This window comes from Trachurus trachurus (assembly GCF_905171665.1).
Source record: "Trachurus trachurus genome assembly, chromosome: 11".
NCBI lineage: Eukaryota > Metazoa > Chordata > Actinopteri > Carangiformes > Carangidae > Trachurus > Trachurus trachurus.
In genome coordinates this window covers 16606858-16622293 of record NC_139904.1, presented here as the reverse complement: position 1 = coordinate 16622293, position 15436 = coordinate 16606858, and the positions used below count along the sequence as shown (strand labels likewise).

At 42.2% G+C, this 15436-nt stretch overlaps 1 protein-coding gene across 1 annotated transcript in view; it reads right to left on the bottom strand.

Moving 5' to 3' along the window:
* Positions 1 to 10567, bottom strand: part of trps1 (trichorhinophalangeal syndrome I) — a gene marked incomplete at its 5' end in the record, with an annotated part of 57991 nt that extends 47424 nt beyond the window's left edge. The window contains 6 exons of the mRNA XM_083981648.1: positions 1652 to 1892; positions 2047 to 2254; positions 2712 to 2923; positions 3316 to 3931; positions 9340 to 9455; positions 9859 to 10567. Coding sequence (XP_083837774.1) covers positions 1652 to 1892; positions 2047 to 2254; positions 2712 to 2923; positions 3316 to 3931; positions 9340 to 9455; positions 9859 to 10567 — 2102 coding nt within the window. The remainder of the gene's footprint in view (positions 1 to 1651; positions 1893 to 2046; positions 2255 to 2711; positions 2924 to 3315; positions 3932 to 9339; positions 9456 to 9858) is intronic.
* Positions 10568 to 15436: the final 4869 nt, after the last annotated feature.

The following is a 15436-nucleotide window of genomic DNA, read 5'->3' as shown; positions in this document are numbered from 1 at the left end:
TTTCTATCTCCGGCTCTGTGCATCTCTCTCTCTCTGTATCTCTGTTATTCAGCACAACATTCCCACAACAACCCTCTCGCTCTTTCCAACTCAAACTCACTCTGTCACTGAAACCAAAGTGAATGTGTGTGTGTGTGTGTGTGTGCTGCTGTGCCTGTCTGTGTAGTCTAGTCTAGCCTAGCAGGTATACACATGCACATATTGCATTTTACAAAGGCATTTTCTGTTTGTGCAGGCTAAAACTAAATTTTACTTTTAAGATTCATATGAAAACAAAGAAAAGTCTGAGAATCTCTGTACACTGTAAACATGTGGTTCTACATTGACAGGTTGATTCTCTTTGTCAAAACCTGCTCCAGGGAAGATAATCAGTAAAAATACAGGTAGTCGTCACAGGGGAAACCTGCTGATTCTACATATCAAAGTCCGTCTCCAGCTCTCTGGGTGTACTGTATTAATACTGATTTGGAGGGGAAAAAACACTTGTATATGAGGGAGTAGTGCAAAATCAGATTTCATCAGATGGGGCTGGAAAGTATGAAACAAGTTTGACAGACATGGGTAGTGGAATTAGAAAGAGGAGTAACCCAATCCTCATCTCTGCTTGACGCAAGGGACTAACACACTCGAATCTTGGGTGGATTGTGGGTAATGCCAGTGCTAGGTTTTGACGAGGGAGACAAAAAAAAATGGGATTATGAAAACACTATATCTGGTTTAATTTTGGCTGTTTCCTCCAGTCGATATCTGAGTCTAACAGAGTTAATGTTGGAGAGCAACTCTATACTTGGTTGATCATTTGTATTTGTAGTAGATACCAAATATAGTGACATCTTGCAGCACTTAAATAGAGTGGTTTTACAGGAGAGTGAGAGAAAAGATCACTTACTTAAACCCCTTCTAAAGGTTGTAAAGAAAACCTGATTCTCAGTTTCGTGACCTAGACCTCATTCCAAGACTGGATTAAGTCTCTGCTAATTCAGCACGTAAGGAGACCTGCTGCTGATCACAGAGTGCAACATGAACTGAAGGACACATTTTCATCCCTCTAGTTTCAAACTACCAGCAACTGAAATCATATTTTTCTCACCAAGACAATAGATAAAATCACAAATTGGGTTTAATGAGCTCCAATGACTCATCTCACAATAGTTAGATAGTTATCTAAAGTACGTGTTGTAAGTGTTGTTGGACTTTCAGCTTCCAGGTTTGAAAGTCTAAATAATACCCATGAGTGTGAGTGTGTGGGTTTTTTAATGAATTGTTGCTGAAAATCAGTGTCCAGTCAACATTTCCTGGATAACAGAGTGCAAAAAAAGAAAAAAAAAAAAAAACAGAATTACAGGGGTTTGAATCCCAACATAAGCAATATGTTATCATTTCTTTGACTTAACAGTGGATTTTTTCATACACAGTCATCCATTTACTGGAACATTTAGTCATAAACCCTGACTGGAATATGAACCCTTTGGATAACACTAGTTCACATCCATGCCACATTCAGTCACTCAGTGGCATGAAATCACTGCTTTTAGGAAAAAATGATAAACTGAACTTTTTTCAGTCTGACGAAAACACATTCCTATCTATCAACTACTTTTTCACCGATATTTGACATTGCTTATCCCATCTCTCTCTGTGTGTGGCTCACCTGTAGTGTCTAAAAATCTCTTCTTCCACTTCTGTGATGAAGTGACACTTTGTACACGAGTACTCCCTCTCTCCTCCGGCTCCTCTCCCGCCTTCCTTGTCGACGGCGACCTCCTCCTCGGCCTTGACGTGTGGGGGCGCACCCTTTAGGTTGATCAGGGTGTGGCAGCTTTCGTAGTGTTGCAGCAACACGTCGATGTCAGTGGTGGCAAACGCGCACTGGTCGCACAAGTGGGTGACGCCTGGGTTCAGAAAAACAGAAGAGGAAGAAGAAATAAAGAAAACGCAAAGAAACAACAATCAATGACAACAACGATTAAAGAAAGACAGATTAAACAATCATTCAGACAGCTAAATGTTTTATTTCAGGGCGATCTATGCTTCTTAATACAGTACCTTGTGTGACAACAGGATGGGCAGGGTTAGAGGAGTGAAAGGTGGAACCAGAAATCACACCTGGGTCGCTTCTAGGATTAGGAGGGGTCATGCTGGGTGAGGTGGTGGCAGGTTTTGAACCAAGTGCATCCTGTTGCTTGGTGGACTGAGGGAACTTGGAACAGCATTTAGGGCAGGTGGGCTTCCGACAAGCAAAGGGGTGGGAAACCTAGTGAGAGAAGTCAGAAAGGTTCACAGTATGAGTCGTTTTATCTCCATACGTACTGCATTATGTAAAATGAATTTAAGGCCTTTTACAGACAGTTTGCTCATGCTGTGTGTCTCACTTTAGTGCTGTGGCATTTTTGTTTTTTGGCTATGTGGGCGAAATCAAAGAGGTGGAAGTCAGCGGTAGCAGTGCCACCCTCAGTTCTGCTAATAACCATCCTTTTTGCATTTTCAAAAGTTTCACTGGGCTGGCAGCTGCCGCAAATGAGGGTGGGGAGTGTGAGTGGGTGCAAGGGAATTTTAACTAGGCTGGAGATTGAGACAATTAACTTTACACTTGTTCTTATATTTCATTTTATTTTCTTGTGCTTACAAAGCAGCTCATTTACTCTTGTAATTTGCCACGCGGACACCAAAACACAGAGCAAATAAACACCTTAATATTTTATTAATCTCACCTCCCCCAGGTGTTTGTGCGGCTGACAGAGCCCCTGTGGACAATACATGCAGTGCTGAATGCAGCACCGGTGGATGGAGTGGTTGTGCTGGTAGTGCAGCAGTAACGGTGCTACTACGATCACATCTGCACTGTGGGCCATCGAGTACCGGAAATCGCACAACTGACAGTTATAGCTGGTCACCACTGCTTCTGGATCACTGCTGTTTGGGTCTCCTGAAAGCAGAGAACAGAGCAAAGGTCTGTTAAATAAAACAGCTTGAGTGTTGGAGAAGAAAAAGCAAGGGCATGTCTGAAATTGTAAGAGGAGTCAACTGTGTCATGATGCTCAAGGCAAACAAACAAAGAGCATCAAACACTATCATCGCACTCCAAAACAATATAAAGGAAAGGTCAAACAATAGTGCAGTTGTAGCCAGCATGGGTCAGCAGTGTCTAAAGTCGCAAAGAGAGAATTCACGCAGCGTCGTAACACTGGAGAAGGTAAAAATCGTTAACTTCTATTGATCATTAATCTTGTGCTCCATAAAAGTAGCTGCTTTCTACTATAAACACTTAAAGCAATTCACCACCAGATTTAACCATACTTTCTCCCATTTCATTACCTTGGCTGGTGCTGGATGGGTTGGATGATGGATCTTTGCGGGTTTTGGACGCTATGTGGTCTCTTTCTCCTCCTTCTCTTCTCCCTCCTCTATCCCTCTCTCTGTCCAGCACCCCAGGATTAGAGTTGTTGGGGCTCATGGCGCCTCCCATGCTCATTCTGTGTCTTTGTTCATAGTGCTCTAGAAGCTTCACTGAGCCCCCTGACCACTCACAACTCCAGCTACAGAATTTGCACCAATAATACGCCTGCACGGCACCTCGACCCGGCTCCCCTGTCCAGCTCGACGAATCTGAGCACGCCCTAACCGGGATGGAGTACCCGACGAGGGAATCGTCTTCCGCTCTCACGGCCACTCGCTCCGCCCCGTCTATGATCTGACTCCTCCCCTTCGCCTGGTTGTTGTCGTGTGTTGCCAGGTTGTTGGTTGCCAGCAGGGGAGTGGATGGAGGGGTCTTGACTTTATTTGGATGTGAGGACAGGAAGTGTTGTTCAAGTTCTAAGGAGTTACTGCCCATGTATGTGAAGTTGCAGAATTTGCATCTAAAGTACTTAGTGTTCCCCTGGCAATCAGAGGTCTTCCGTCCAATCCCAATTAACGTGCCGCCCAACGTCACCTGTTGACGGGCAGAAAAGAGAGAAAAAGACATTTCAATGTTTTGTTACACACATATTGCAAATAAATCATTACATTTATTTGATTGAGTGTCCATGTTTGGTTAGAAGGGAGCTTATTTTGTTGGTTCTGACTAATGCACCCAACCGTAGGGCTTATACATGCATATGCTAACTTCCGGAGCTTGCAAATCTCTCATACAACCTGTCATCTAGCAAAGCACTGAGTAGGAAAAAAAGTCGAGCAGCAGGGTTCTCAATTTTAGCCGGCGCTGAATGTGTCACTGGTGGCGGATTATGTCAGCCGAAGCTAATGAACTGTAGCAGCTACACTTCAGCTTCGGTCTGTTGCCGATCTGGTGTCTACACTCGGCCAAAGCTCATTTCTGATGTAAAGAGAAACATGGCTCTGCAGCAAGGCTCTGTGAGCACAAGTAACTGCACAGGAACTACAAATGTTATTTCAGGGTATCAAATGAATTTATCACTTTAACATTTCATATCTTACAGTATTGTTAAATTAACTTGTGAGTTGCAGCGTCAAGCTCAGCTCGTTAAGTAGACTCTCACTGGGTTGCAGTTATTTATAACTATAGTTACCTGCAAATATTGGAAGTTAAATCTTATTAGAGTTCCTATGGGATTTGGAGAGATTCACTAAAATGCAGCAGAGGCAAAACTTAAACATACATTACTTTAGAAATACACCCACTCGTTGTTATTAGACATTAGACAATAGTTATCTAACTTTAGGGTTATTACTTTAGGTGCACATGACATACGCTCTCACTCAGAGCTGTGCTGCTGCACATTTGGAAAACTGTGCCTCAGCTGCTTTTAGTACTTAACCTCACAATGTATGCAATCCATCATTTTCTGTATGTAACTGTAGACAATTAAAAGGCTGCCCTAACTCTAACCAACCAGCCTATCTCCAACATTTCTCCCAGGCTCTACAGTAGTACGCAGTGTATGAAGCCAAGTTTTTGCTTTAGTGAGCAAGCAACCTGACACACGTCTGTTTTTTATTAGATTAGCCCCCAGACTGTAAGTGATTATAGTCTGCTGCTGACTATATAGGTGAGCAGGCAGCCTGGCAAGTCTTACAGTGACATGAGACATACTACTGTAGAATATGGATTTGTCTCTTTACAGATCTGCGGTTTGATGCTGACTGTTGGCAGTCTGTTAACAGAGGTTTAGCACGAACACAATGCAACTGCTATTTTTAAGTGAGCGAAGATGTAGTTTCAGATTTTTTTTCCAGGAATTTAAGGAGCATCTGGCTTTAAAAAAAAAAAAAATGTATTATGCAAATATAGATTTGTAATGCTAATTCTCAGGTTATTTTTTCCCAACGACTTCAGAACATTCACAGTGTGTAACTTGCTTTGTATTCTGTTTTTTGCAGTTTATGTTTGGTCTTTGAACCTCTGTCTGTTTCTTTTAGCAGAGCGGACAATGAAAAGGAATTTCTCTTCACAAACAGCTATTGCCCGAAAGCAGAAATTTAAAACAGGAAGAATAAGCCAAATAGACTTTGACATGACAAAACTAGAAATTTATAGATACTTTTAAAGTAGGGAAAGTGAAAGATGGTGGTGCGTTTTAGTATGTTTTCTTACAACTGTAATCATCCAATCTCCTTGACCCACACACCCTGCCCAGGTAATTAGAAAGAGCCAGAAGAGCCAAACATCTCTAGCAACCAAGAGCGGACAGAAATATACAAAGAGGAATATGAGAGGTTAGTTGAGGAAGAAAAGGGGCATGGGGAAAGATGACAAGTTGAGGGAGAAAGAGTCTAAGATGAAGAATAGAGGGAGTTGAGGGTAAAGGAGAAGGTGAAAGAGAGACAGAGACATATGATGAGAGAGACGAGAGGGAGGGAGAGAGAGAGAGAGAGAGAGAGAGAGAGAGAGAGAGAGAGAGAGAGAGAGAGAGAGAGAGAGACAAAGAAAGTTAAATATGTCTGACAGCTGCTTCATTACACTGCCTAACAGCTGATTATAACTACTGGTTTCAAAGCCATGCTCTGTCTCTTTCATTTGCTTCTCTTCTCTCCTCCTCCATCTCTAGCTCTCTTTTCCGTCTTTTCCGTATCCCTCTCCTCCCTGGGTCTTTTTTCCTGCGATCTCATTGGCTGACAGGCCACCTCGTCTTAGCAAATGACAACATGGAATTTTCCAAACGTGGGCGGGAGAGAGAAAAAGCTAGTGAGGGATGGAGAGAATAGAGACCCCTTTCATTCGATTTTTTTTTTATATATACACTTTCACTTTTTCTTCATAATGACGACTTAAGCCCACTGGATTTTCTATTTCTGACTCGGTGTGTGTGTGTGTGTGTGTGTGTGTGTGTGTGTGTGTGTGTGTGTGTGTGTGTGTGTGTGTGTGTGTGTGTGTGTGTGTGTGTGTGTGTGTGTGTGTGTGTGTGTGTGTGTGTGTGTGTGTGTGTGTGTGTTTGAGTTTGACTACTGTGTGTATGTGTGTTTCTGTGTCCATTACGTGACTTACGGCCATTACAGGCTGCTGGTTCAAATGAAATGAAACTCCCTGACTATTCCTTGCACACACACATTTATTAGATCATCTTGTTTAAAGCTTTCAGACAAAACCCTACTGTTCCTGCACACTAAAATTCCTAATCCTTGACCCAGTTGTTGCCAAAGCAAGTCCCGGTACCAGTCCCAATGCAGAAAGAAACACATTACAATTAACAATTACAACATGTGTACAACTCGACTATGACATTCATCTGTCAGAGAAGTATTGAAAATATGCCTGCAATATGAAAAAAAGCTTAGTTTTAGGTATTTTGCTGAGACTTTTTTTTTATTAGACTTAAATTAGATTCCTGAAAATAATGTGCACACTTGACCTCAGTATTTATGATCCAGTGTTTCCCACAGGCTGAGAATTTACTTGTGGTGGGTGGTGTGGCGTGTGGCAGAGGCTCCTTCACTTTAGAGAGGGAGAATGTAGCCTTATTTTTTTTTTTTTTTTTTACAGATTTCCCCTAAACGCTTCACTTGCAGACTATCGGTAAATGCAAGAATTTATGGACGTTCCCCGAACGCCTCACACGCAGGAATTGGTAGATGCCATCTATGTGACCGAGTTGTTTAAAAGATTAGCATCTCCTGAATTTAAGTGCAATAATAATCTAAGAATACTACATCAGATATATTTCATCCTCATATTGATTGGCTGATCTGCTGGTTGTCCAGACTGCAGGTGCAAATTCCATCAGACCCTTTAATATCCTCTGACGGTGTGTAATTACAAGGTAAAATTAAATCATCTTTGAGTATATGGATAAGATTTATCTTATAGAGGGAATTATGAATGACACCAGTTTGCTGCATTCCTGTTTTTATCCCGCAGTTTCTCAGTAAAGTAGGTCCCAGCAGATAATAGGGCTTATTAAAATTCTGACAACTCCAGGTCTGAATATGAGGGATTAGCACAGGATAAGCATTTATTTGCTATAATTTAAAACACTGCAACAATACATGCGGTACATATGTGTACATGTGTACATATGCATTCCCCTTGTGATCTATGAAACAGCCAGTGTGCCCGTGTGTCTGTGTGTGTGCATGTGCTCCAGCACACATGTACACATGTGCGGCCTGACTGCCAGGTGCCCCATTCGTCTTTCCTTTCTGTGTCTATCTATCTGTCGAGTCTATAAAATTTATGACATGCAACACAATGCCTCACTGTCCAAATTGCACACACACACACTATGATACAAATGAGTTGCAGATTGCTCGACCCAATAAATTGTTCAGTTCAGTTATGAGCCTAAATTTACAGATTTATGACCACATGTAATGATTGCAGTGCATTGTTAACTCAGCCAAGGTGTCACCTGTTTTGGATCAAAGTTTCTGAATGACTGATTACTCAAAGCTTTTCTGAATTCACGTTCATGTTGTGACGACCCACTTGCGGGTCTGGAGGCCGACCTGGCAGCCAATTGAGGGTCGTCAGCTGATTCGCTTCACCTGGGCTCCATCCTATAAAGGCTTGGCCATGTGCTCTCACTCTCTCTCCTCCCTTCCACTCGCTGACAAGCTTTTTTGTTTTGGTTTTGCACCTTCAACACCTCCACAGCACACAGACCACTCATCCATGCATTGCATTCATGATAAATCCTACAGACTTCCACACCTTATTGTACCTTTGTTTTATGTTTTACAGTAGTTACAATAAATTATTTGTTCTTAGTTTGTGTGTGGACTCCCTCTTTGTCACATCCACTGAGCCAGTTTGTGACAATGTTACCATGTGAATACTGCAACCAAAACCCTTAAATGTTCAGCAATTAACTAGGTATTAACTTTAAAAAATAGTACTGTCTAACATTAGAATTAATTAAATGAACACTTCGATAGAATGCAAATTTTTTCTACGTCTATAGATCGAAAATGTACTTTTTTGAATCATATTTTAGTTCCACACTTTAGTTAGAAGAACAAAGAACTGGTGCAAAATGTATGACCCTTTAAAGCTCCAGGCAGAAATGAGAGAAAAATTACAGTGTCAATGTGTGGGGTACTTTAGAGGCAGTGCACAGCAATATATTCCATACACATCATCAGATAAGTAACAATTACTAAAAGGAGACCCGCTTGAGAGCGCTAAGATCATCAACCACTTCTCATGTCCCTCTGGTCATTTGAAACAAGAGTCATGAAGTTACTTTTGACATCAAGTCAAGAAGGTTGAAAAGGGCACCAAGCAAGGGTGCACCCCGTCTCCTCCCCTGTTTGATTTTGGTTTATAGACTCTGCTTTCTGTTGCCATGAGACCAGTGTGGCGACATCAGGGTGGTACATTTAACTGCCCCCTTTTTCTGTGAATTTTGATGTCCTCTCTGGACCATACACTCACAGAGGCTGCGTGCAGCTAAATGTGATGCTGACGGGACGAGTTTTCACCAAATCTGAGAACATGATCCTCTTTGCAGAAAAAAAGGGTTGATGGATAAATAATCGCACAGCAACTGCCCCCGAGTGGAAACCTTAAGTTATGGTGAGGTCATTTTCAAGAGTGATGGCAGAAAGGACTGGGAAACTGACAGCTACCCAGGGGCATCAACTCCTGAAGTGAAGGCTTTTCATAGGACTGAGGACGCATCAGAGCAAAAGCTTTACTGAGCTGTAAGTCTTTGTTCCAGCCCCCGAACATTTTCCTTTCCTTTCAATTAACTCAACATGCGTTCACCATGAAATGTTTTGTGTAGTTTTGTTCAATGCAGTTTTTTTTAAAATAATATGTTCCTAACTGTGAAAATGGCACAATTACCGCCTCCACGCCTGTGGTCCTTTTTCTTTTAAATGTCTGTTTAGTGTATGTGCGAAATGATGTGATGAAAAATCCATTAATTTGTGTGTGCTTACCTGTACGTCATATGTGCCATTCATCATAACTGCCCTATGCTGTTGATTGTGTATATCTGGCCTCGTCTTCCCCAACTCTTTGGCTTGGTTCCTCTGCCCTTGTCCTGTCTGTACGTCTGTGAGCAGAAACACAAGGAGGGGGTCAGACTTGCGGAAGCAGAAGGGAGAGGGAGAGGGAGGGGGAGGGGGTGGAGTGTCAGGTCGCTAGAGGCAAAACGATCCAAGGACATGTCTGACATCTGGGAAGACGGGAAACTTTGAGATCAACAATCAACGAGTTGTGGTGGCATGATGCAACTGGGTCAATATGAGAAAAACTTTGTCAAAACATTTAATCTATGAGAAAATATGAACTAAAAAAATGAATTAAGTTTGTATGTGTGATGGGGTAATACTTTTCTTCATTTTAGTTCACAAGACACTGAAAATACATGCTGTCATGTTTACAATGATCGTGTCCACTAAGCAGCAGTGTTTTATGAATTAACTCAAATGCATTAATGTGAGAGCTGGTTTTACCCAGAGGTGTGTGCTGGGGGGCCATGTTGTGGAGGGCCAGGATGTGCGTGTCGAGGGCAGCATCCTGCCGTGTGCGGTTGTGCAGACCCAGGTGATACTTCCTAAAGTGCTTCACCAGGTCAGCGGGGTCGTTGCCATAGTAACCGTAGCCGCACACGTTGCACTTGAAGTCCTGGAGTTTAGGAGAGGGGCTGGAGGAGAGCGGAGGGGTGTCGGTTGTCGACTCCTCCCCTCCTTCCTGTCTGGGGAGGAGGTGGGAAGGAGAGAGGAGAGAGGGAGTGAGGTGATCTGCCTCCCCCCTGTCTGGGTTGCCCCTCTCTGCCTCCTCGACCCCCTTCTCCCCATCCTCAGGCTCCGACTGGCTCTCGGGTCTGTCCGTCAACGGCGCTCCTCCTTGTTTTGACCTCCCGCCTCCTCTCCTCCCCCCTCTCTCCTCATTATTACTGTAGCGCTCACCCACTGATGAGGGAGAGACAGACGAGGAGACACACTCGCTCTCTCCCTCCTCCTCCTCCTGCTCTTCATCTCCCCTCACTCGGTCAGAGGACTCCGGTTCAGACGGCCGGTTTATTCGCTCGGCCTCTGCTCCTACTCTCCCCTCTTCCTCTCCCTCCTCCTCTTCATCTCCTCCTGCCGGCCTCCTCCCCTCTTCTTCCTCCTCCTCCTCACCTCCCACACTCCTGATAGGGGGATTCTTCTTCCTCACCATCTCTGAAAAAGAAAAAGTTTTTGGTTTTTTAAATTTCATTGTTCATTCACATGTTTTTATTTTGTGAGGCATGTAGATAATGTTGTGTATGAGGATGAGTTACTGTGATCTCTTAACATCAAGACATTAAGAGATACAAGGTGTCTGCACAACAAAATACAGTACAGTGGGTTACATACACGCACATGCATGCTCACAAACACAATTTTCTTACAATGATGAATGTGTAAAGAGCAGCTTTGATTCAATTTACAAACTTCTTTGAAGACCGAAATCTGTGACGATCTTAGACCACAAACCTCGTCAAAGAAAAACAGCCTCAACAAATCAGAAACATCTCAGCTGTGAGAGAATCTTTTTCGGGGTGTGTGTTGGGATGTTAGTTGCGTCCCTAAGTGCAATCTTTTGCCTTTTTTTTTTTTTTTTTTCAGAAACCAGGGAGTGAATCTTTTTATCGTTATGGAAACCATCCGTGAGAATCTTCAGCACATGACCACATCAAAACGCAAACCATATCAGAGAGACTGAGAGGGGTGGTAGACAAGAGGGTGAGGCGCAGAGAGAAATGGGGGAGACAGGGGGAGGAGAGAGAGAGAGAGTCAGGGAGAGTGGCCAACACTCAACCACATCAAACCACACACCCCATATCAGAAAGATGGATGAGGGAGGCGGCAGACTGCAATTCATCCCCTCCAGCACTTCAAATTTCTCTTTCTCTTTTGCATCTCTTCCTGCAAGCTTTTCATTTATTTTCTCCCCCCCCCCAAAAAAAACTCCTTTTCTCATCTCTCGCTGCCTCTTGTGCTCCGTCTGCGTCACCTCCTGTCCTTGGTTTCCTCTCTCTCCTTTATTCTCTTTTTTGTCTGCTTTTCTTTCTCATTTCATATCCCATTTTACTTTGACACCCCCTACCCCACCCCCCGCACACACACACACGTCCTCTCTCTCTCTCTCTCTCTCTCTCTCTCTCTCTCTCACACAACCTTTCATCCCTTCTCTTGTCTTTCTCACCACCACGCTCATGTATATTCAGTGCAAAATACGTCTATCAAACAAAAAGGCACTTATCAGGGCATTTTCTTTGCATTTCAGTCATTTTTTATTCCGCTGCCCTTTTTCACATGCAAGAATAATTGCTGTAATAATTCAAGTAATTCCATCATTAAAATTTTTCTTTCTGTTCCTGCCCTCTCACTCCGTCTGTCGTTCCCCTTGTCCCACCATCCCTCTCCTCCCTCCCTTATAATCACTATACAGAGCCATCAAATAACCAACCATGTGTTTTATGTTAAGCCATAATCTTTCTTTTGTTTGAAAAGAGAACAATTGTGGTTGTTCTGTTCACAACAGTCATGACGGAGAGATACTGCGTGCGTTTTTGCAAGCATGTGTGTGTATCTCTGTGTGTGTGTGTGTGTGTGTGTGTGAGTGCGCGCGCGTGCCAGCGTGTGTTTATTTGTGGTCGTTCAGTTCATATTCGGTCGTAAACACAGTCAACCCATTGACCCAATGCGCGAGTGTGTGTGTGGGTCTTCGGTCATAAACACAGTCGAACCCAAAAGACGCCTGATAGACGCCAAATTCTGATCACATTTAGATCAATGCAATATGAGGGAGAAGACGTGTGTGTGTGTGTGTGTGTGTGTGTGTGTGTGTGTGTGTGTGTGTGTGTGTGTGTGTGTGTGTGTGTGTGTGTGTGTGTGTGTGTGTGTGTGTGTGTATGTGTTTGAGTAATGCATGTTTGGTGATGCATGTGTGTGACCCACTGATTAAGTCTGTTAGTCTGAGAGACACATTTGTCATACCATCAAGTATACTATATAGAACAACAGTATACAGGTATCGTAATGCACTACAAGGATGATCGCTATTGACAGATGGCAACAGAAAACTGCACATAGTTAAACCATTAGACAGTCAACACACACACAAACAAACACACACACTGAGGAAAAAGAAGTAAAAGGGAAAGTAGTTGAAAACAGAAAGTCAAATGAGCATAAACAAACACACGTAGATACACATAAACAGATTAAAAAGGACCATATTTTAACAACCCTTTAATGTAATCTAGAGGATTAGGAAGAAAAGAGAAAATAAAAACACACGCACAGAGAAAAGGAGAAGAAAAAGACAGAGAGACCTGCTTTTTTGTTGAATCCAATTTTCTCTCTATGGCCTTTCTAGTATTTTACCATTTTTTCTCTCCCTCTCTCTCTCTCTCTCTCTCTCTACCATACAACTATTAAAATAAAGCAATTTATGTCTGCGAGGGCCCACGCCTAGACCAGCCCTGGCACTCACTGTGTGTGTCTGCATGCATGTATGTGTGTGTGTGTGCGTGTGTGAGAGAGAGAGAGAGGGAAAGTGAGAGAGTGCAGGGAGCAGAGGAAAATCTCATCTGATGTTCACCACACCCAGTCAGAATTCATCATTCACTTGCACACATATATACGCACGCACGCACACAGACAGACAGACACACACACACACAGTGGAAAACTACAGATCGTTGTGGTAAAGCAATGAAGCTGAAATCCCAACCGAAGAAGCACTGACTGACCTAACTGTGTTTCCATCTGCCCTGTTTGATTTCAGCAGTGACTGTTAAAGTTCATCAGTGATGATATCACGATTACAAATGACTCGGCCGAATTATGAAATCAATAGAGTGGGAATTATAAATAGCAACATTATAATTGATTATTCATTTGTAATAACATCACTTGTTCATCTGCAAACTTTAAGTGCTTCAGGATGTGGGCAAAAGAGAGGTGTGTGTTAAAGGGGTGTAGAGTGTGTGTCTTGTTTCTTAGCATATGCATCTGTGTGTGTGTGTGTGTGTGTGTGTCTCAATGTCGCAGCACAGCCTTTGTCTGCTTCAGGCTGTATACACAGACTGGAACCATTACTATCAGCTACAATTAGGTCCAACTCACCACAACATACCGCATAACAACTACTGCTACTAGCTACAATTAGCCCATATACACCACAATGGCCTCAATACCACAGTGAGGATAAATGCAACAGTTAATCATTACCATCAACTACAATTAGCCCCAATACCAGTGAAGCGTTTATCTGAAATTGTCAATTATCACCCAAAGACAAGTGCAGAAAGATGGACAGAGAGAGGGATGGTGAGCTCCTGACTGTAATATATGGCAGATAACTTGGAGGCAGGAAAATGTACAGGAGACTTTTCATTTTACTACTTGTTTATGTAACGATATGAATTTTACAACAGCTGCACTGCAAATCAAGCCTAGAAATATTTCTGCCTCTTCATAAAACCAGCCAGTTCTTTTACGAGCAGCAACTGAACAGGGTGCAAGTAATATTCACTTTTACATCAGTTAGTCACGCATTATATTTGATTGGTCAGTCAAACATCATTAAGTCTATAAGATCGGGGAAAAAAGTACAAAAAAAAAAAAAAAAAAATCTTAATGTACAGAATTCAGATTAGCATCTTTGATTTGTCTGAAAAAGTAGAACATTGAAAGCATATATAAAAAACAACAACTACTAAGTGTTCCCTTGTTTAACTGATTATTAAATGTTTTAGTTAATTTCATTATTCTAGACATAAACTAAGTTGTCACTACACCATTAACAGTGTCGTTTGGTGTTAATCCTGTTGTTAGTCTTGCTTTTATGAGGTTGTTTTTATTATATTATATGAAAGTCATTTAACTCAGCCACACACACACACACAGGATCATCGTGGGACAACAGCAAACACTGAAATTGATGCTAGTTAAAAAGAATCACTGGAAGTCTTTTTCTTTCGCAGAACAAAGCCAGAATTCATCAATGGTGAAAAATAAATTACTCGTACATCTCAGCTATTTCACCCACTGTATTATTACTCAGTCAGTGTGATGGATGGGTTTGATACCAATACCAAAACACATCCACATATTTGTGTCCCCCCTCCAGATATCCCTGCTCTTCCCCTCCCCGTGGGACAGCTGTAGCTGGCATCACAATCTTTCATAAACAAAGGATTAATGCGCAACATATGAAGAAATAATGCCAACGGCAAGGTCTTGTTACACACAGAGAGGGATCTCTAACTTTTCTCTTTCCAGATCTGCGTCAGTGTCTCTTCATATTATCCTCTCAGTCTTTGTCCCTAAGTTTCTGCACCTCATCATCATCTCCTTATACTTTTTTTTATTATTATTTTACAGCCATCTCTGTATGGTTTTTAAGTTTTTTGAAAATAGTTTGAGAGGATTTATGGTGAGGGTACACTGAGGAGGTATGGTTGAGAGAGGATGAAATAGAAGCAAGAAGGAAGGTAAGGACTCTTGATTAACATTTAAAAAAAAAACCTACTGACTGGGAGGGGGGGTGGGAGGAAGGAGGACAGGAACTTTGGAGGGGAGGAGAGGTTTTAGACAGGAAAGAGAATATATTTTCTTCATTTAAAAAAAGAAGAAGAAAGATTGTCTGGGGAAATGGATAGACAGAGAAAGGAGCAAAGGGAAGGAGAGAAAAAAGACAGAAGGAAAAGAGGAGATAAGCTCCACATACTAATAAGCAACGCCACCACACACACACACACACACACACACACACCACCACCACCACCACCAATTGCCCAACCCCATAAAAACAAAGATGACTTATATATGATCTACTTTCAATCTTCCCTAAATGAAATGGAATGGAAAAATGAAAGAAAAAGAAAAAAAAACGGTGTTTATTCGCATTAACTGAATCTAGCAGGGAGGGGGCATTTCATAGACAACCTCTTCTCATTCTTCAAAGTTAGTGCGCAGCAACAGAAAGAATATCTTCCCACTATTTAAATCTTTTCAACAGATTCTAGTGCATTTTGGGTCTACTTTGTCCAAC